General features: G+C 36.9%; 1 protein-coding gene across 1 annotated transcript in view; it reads left to right on the top strand.

Annotated features, from left to right (window-relative positions):
* Positions 1-5,615, top strand: part of LOC107019433 — a 6,800-nt gene extending 1,185 nt beyond the window's left edge. Inside the window, exons 2-3 of the mRNA XM_015219938.1 lie at positions 4,341-5,407; positions 5,455-5,615. Of these exons, the coding sequence (XP_015075424.1) occupies positions 4,341-5,407; positions 5,455-5,615 (1,228 nt within the window). The remainder of the gene's footprint in view (positions 1-4,340; positions 5,408-5,454) is intronic.

Raw genomic sequence — 5,615 nt, 5'->3', positions numbered from 1 at the left:
GGGTGAGTGGGGGCTGGTAGGGGTGAGTTTGGGGTTGGTAGAGTGGGTTGGGTAGGGAAGGTTGGAAGAAAGTTCTGGGAAATGTTCTCCTTAAGTTTTGAAGGGAAGTCATTTTCCTTAAATTTCATGAAAATAAGTTTATTTGGAAAACATTTTCCAAAACATTTGACTCAACCAAACATGAGAAATTCGGAAAACATTTTCCGGAAAATGTTTTTCGGAAATGTTTTCCTTCATACCAAACACACTCTTGGTGATTAACATATTTTCAATATTCTCATCATCAATGTACATTATTTAGTTTACAGTTGTTTGTCCATATTTAAGGGCCATGCAGAAAATGTTTTCCGGAAAATGTTTTCCTTCATACCAAACACACTCTTGGTGATTAACATATTTTCAATATTCTCATCATCAATGTACATTATTTAGTTTACAGTTGTTTGTCCATATTTAAGGGCCATGCAAATTAATCATCTCGACATGCATATTTGATAGAATTCTAATTTGAGTAATCTAGTAGCCTAAGATACAAACTTTAAAAAGAAATTGACAAAAGAGAGGGCCTTTTTAAAAATCCCACCTCTAAGACAATAATATAATTTGTGTTATATATTCACTCCAACAAAGTTATATTCAACTTATATGATGTAATAATATCTCAAGTATAAACTTATACCGTTGGGTCATAAGATAAGAAAATCAATCTCAAGATAAGGTTAAGCATTAACTTCATTTCATGTTTGGTACGAGACATCAACGAACCCATGAATATTTTATCCCATCATTTGTACCAAACAATCAATGCACTTCATGCATTGTATGATATAAGTAGAAGAATGAGTCTCAAACTAAGAAAACAATTCTTACACCCCTATATTTGTTAACATTAACAACTTGGACATATCTCTTTCTTAACATATGCACTTTCGTTTACAAAAACTTTCAGGCATTTCAAGTGATTAGAAATAACGTAGACATCTTGCACAAAAATAAAACATTGAATTACCATTTTCTTTAGAGGAAAATATGGTTTAAGTCTAACCATTTCTCTTATTTTTTCTACCCCTGCTCCCTCTGACCCTTGTTTACTCGGAAGACCATTTTTCTTGATTTTGCTACCCTTCTCCCTCTATCCCTTGTTTACTCAAAAGATGGAATGTCATATTAAGAAACTTCACTGCTGAAAATGTAGAACTAAGAGTAAGTCGAACAAAAAAAAGATGATGGGATAGTCATTCAAAGAGTCGACTACTTGTTAGAACCAATAGATTAAGACAGACCTTGCACTACGAAAATCATGTAAACATCAAGTGTATAAGTGAGGAATTGCTAAAGTAAATAAAAAAAATACTAACCCACCAAAATAATTAAAAAAGAAATGACCATAGATATTCAACAAAGGAGTACCCTGAAAGTTTAAACTCGAACAATATACTTATATTGCACTCTACTAGCAATGATAAATGTAACGACCCGCTGGTCGTTTTGAGAAGTAGGACTAGTTTGGCTCTTTGCGGAAAATTTAAAGGGATATTTTTAAACTAGTCGGTAACTATGTGTATCTAATTGACGATTCTTTTTGTTAAATGAGTATTATATCACATCCATAATTAATAGTAACAACTTAGACCCATGTAATTAAATTATGTTAGTAGAGTCAGTTTAGAGAAAAAGGGAGAACAAAAGAGAAGAGAACTCTCATAAACGGAAATAGGAAACCTAGAAACTTAGTTGAGGATCGCTTCATGTAACTCCTTTTGATTTTTTATTTTCTAACAATGGGATATTTAATTTGTTAGGTGAGAATGAATACATTAGTAAATTATTAACTACTTGTAGGTTTGCATTAAAAATCAGTGTATTAAGTTATGGTTTTTAATTTCTTGTCATGTGTGGGGATGTGGGGAATGGTAATCTGATTTACTGCTAAGTTTAATGGACTAATGATGACTTAATAATTGCTAATGATTGCCGCAGTGGTAATGTGTAGGATTTAAGATTTATGTGCGGCAGCGTGAGCAAAGTTGCAGATTCTGGAAAACAATTGGATTCATAATTCTCTTAATATTATTATTATTTTAGTTTGGGTATTAAAAAGGTTGGGGGACAAAAGTTTGTGCCAATCAGTAGGCAATCATGCCAATGATTGACACTTAGGCATATAATTTTGGGGAAAATTGGCACTTGGGCATATAATTATAGGGAAAATAGTAATTTTGCAGAATGAAGGTAAAGTAAAAGGGTCACATTACATACTTCTGTAAATGGTGGAATTGGTTCTTATTTAATTTATTTATCAAAATAAGATACTATTTTTGATATATTGAGATAGTTAATTAATTATTAGGTGTATATGATATGATTTAACATTGAATTTTAGGGTATTTGAGGAGATGAAAGTTTAATTCTTGACTTGAAATTTAACAGAGATGATAATTTTAGCATATAAATTATATCAAGATTTGGAGCTTGATTAGAGATATGAGAGACTTTTAAGGACCATGATAGACATATAATAATTTGAATGTCTACAAACTCTCTTACTTAGGAATATTGCATAAATGGTAGATTGGGAACGTTCTGAATCTTTGCAAAAACAAAAGGAAAAATCTTGAAGGTTCGCGGAACGAGGTTCAAAATCTAAGGTATGTTGAGACTTTTTAGACTTGTTGAAGGACGTTTTCCTAATTAAAGATTAAAAACATGAAATAGACAAAGGGCTAAGGGCGAAAGATGGGGTCTCTTATCAATGGCGTGACGGACATTGGTACGAGTACCAGTTTTATAAAAGAGAAGGTTAGTACTATAGAATGTGGATTGTAATTTGGGAATGCCAAAGCATATGGGCATTAGCTGATATATTAGTGACTTGAAATCCTGGTGTGATTGTGTTTTCTTTATTACATCCGTATAGTTGTGATAATTGAGGTGGTTATGTATTATGTTGATATTTGAGTGATTGAGGTGCATCATCATCCCCTTTATTTGAAATAATATTGTGCACATGCATTAACATGAGATTGAGTATAAGTTGGGCACATGGAGATCGTCCGTGCTGGAGATGGTGAGATGTAAAGATTATAATTTTGACTTGTGGAGATCGTCCGTGCGCAAAATTGTTTGATTTTTATGATAGTGCGTTGAGATCGCCCGCATAGACATGTGGAGATTGTCCGTGTCGGAATGGACCTCACGAGTCCCCCATAGGTCATGAACTCTCGATGTATTTCCGAGGAGTATCATGTATATATGGTTGAGTGAGTACTGGGCATTCTGACACATATCATTTCATGGTATCATATTGCATTGCATTTCTCACATCATTCATTCTTGATGATTATGTGTTTTATTTGGTGTTTGGAAAGTACTTGATGTTTGGTTACCTTTATTGATGAAACTTGAATAGTAACTGTAATATATATACACTTTTATAATTTAAGAATTTATTTTTCTTATATAAACTACCGTCACTACTTCTTCGTGGTAGGTCAATAAGACATACTGGGTACACGTGGTTTCGTACTCATACTACACTTGTTGCACTCTTTGTGGTGCAGATCCAATTCTGAGTAGGAGCACCTCTCGAGGAGCACTTTGAATTCATGTTTGGAGTGTCTTGGAGTTGTGGGTAGCTTCTTGGCTTTTCTGTGGCCCACACCTCCCTCTATCTTTACTTATTCTGTTATTTAGTATTCAGAGATGGTATCCCTTATGTTAGATTGTCATTTTAGTATAAGACTTGCATCGTATTTTAGTAGCTCTTGTACTTATGACACCAATTCTTGGATATTACATTTTTTCAGTTTCCCGCATTAGTACTTATAAGGAACTTAGTCTTGGAGATTTTGTTAAAATTGTTGTCTTTTCACTCATCAGATAGTTAAGTTTGTAAAATATGTTGGTTGGATTACCTATTGGTTGGGAACATAGGTGCCATCACGACTCGTGATTTTTGGGTCATGAAAATTTGGTATTAGAGCCCTAGGTTCATCGGTCTCACGAGAACAAGAGCAATGTTTAATAGTCTTGTGGATCGGTATGAAGACGTCCATACCAATCTTCGAGAGCTATAATACATTTAGGAAATATCCTTTTCTTTCATTCACTATCGTGCACAGTTGAATTTGTTTAAATTATAATCTTTATTTCTCATTCTCTTAGAGGGCGAGGACTCGTACATCGGTAAGTGGTGGTAAGGATCCCATTCCTATGTCTGCTTTTGGGAATACTATCCGAGGTAGAGGCAGGGTTCGAGATCAAGGTTGAGGTCGGGGTAGGGGGCGTAAAGCAACACCTCTGGAAGTTCAAGTACCAATAAATACACCGGGTCGTGATAGGATCGTACCTCCTGATGAAGATGTTATTCATGGGGATGTGCAAGATCGTGTCGAAGGGGATGGGCCAGCTCAGGCTCAACCCAATACCATTTCTACCCCAGTGCTTGAAAATACCTTGGCTCGTATGTTAGGACTCTTAGAGGGGATGGATCAGGCAGGAGCTTTGCCTGTCACTTCTGATGGCTCACATACCCGTGTTGGAGGTCAGAATCCAGATCCGATAGTTGCTCCAGATTCTCAAACTCCTAGGACTCAGCCAGCTACTACTGTAGCTCCTCGTTTGGATGGTACAAAGTTTCCAGATATTGCATCACATTTGGCGAAAAGGCCTTCTATGAGCATTGGTGAGCAAAAGATGTTTGGGAGGTTCAGACTAATGAATCCTCCTACTTTTATTGGTGACTTAACTGAGGATGCATATGAATTTATAGTTAGTTGTCATGAGAGGTTGCATAATCTTGGATTATGGGAGTGCCATGGGGTTGACTTCACAGCATTTCAGATGTCTGGCTTTGCTAAGCGGTGGTGGAGGGATTATATTAGTACTAGGCTATTTGGATCCCCTCCACTATCCTGGACTCAGTTTACTCAGGTATTTCTATCAAAATTTGTTCCACACTGTGAGAGGGAACGTAAGAAGGTTGAGTTTGAGGGTTTGCAGCAAAGTGGTATGTCAATTGCAGAGTATGAGTGTAAATTTCATGCCTTGGCTAGGCATGCTTCGATGAAACATCCCACAGAGGCTGAGAGAGCGAGAAGGTTTGTTAAGGGGTTGATTATTCCGATTCGCCTAGGAGTTTCTCAGGTTGCTGCTTCTGGTGTTCTATTCTATAAAGTGGTAGATACTGCTAAGGAGTTGGAGATGATTGGGCGTGAGGGATTTGTGCAACCTGAGGGCAAGTGGACTCGTTATTCAGGTGATTATGGTGGTGCTCCACCTAGGAGTCGAGGTTACTTGGGAAAAGATTATAACCCTCAGTCGAGCAGACCCATTCATGCTACTGTACCAGTGTGTGAGGCTTGTTACGCTGGGTATAGCTCTTCGAGTTCAGTACATACTTCACAGGGTTCATCTTCTAGACCTATAGTTAGCTTAGGTTTTCTGGTCATTCAGGTTCCTCTCATCAGCCTACATCTCGTAGGGGCTGTTTTGCGTATGGTGATATGGGACACTATGTGAGAGACTGCCGTAGGACCAGACGTGGTGGCTTACATCAGGGTTCTCAGGCTTCGACTTCCAAGGCTGCACAACCTCCAACTAGAGGTGGTGCATAG

Source organism: Solanum pennellii, chromosome 5 (genome assembly GCF_001406875.1).
Source record: "Solanum pennellii chromosome 5, SPENNV200".
Classification (NCBI taxonomy): domain Eukaryota; kingdom Viridiplantae; phylum Streptophyta; class Magnoliopsida; order Solanales; family Solanaceae; genus Solanum; species Solanum pennellii.
Note: the sequence above shows the minus strand (reverse complement) of the source record. Positions and strands in the feature narration are given on the sequence as shown.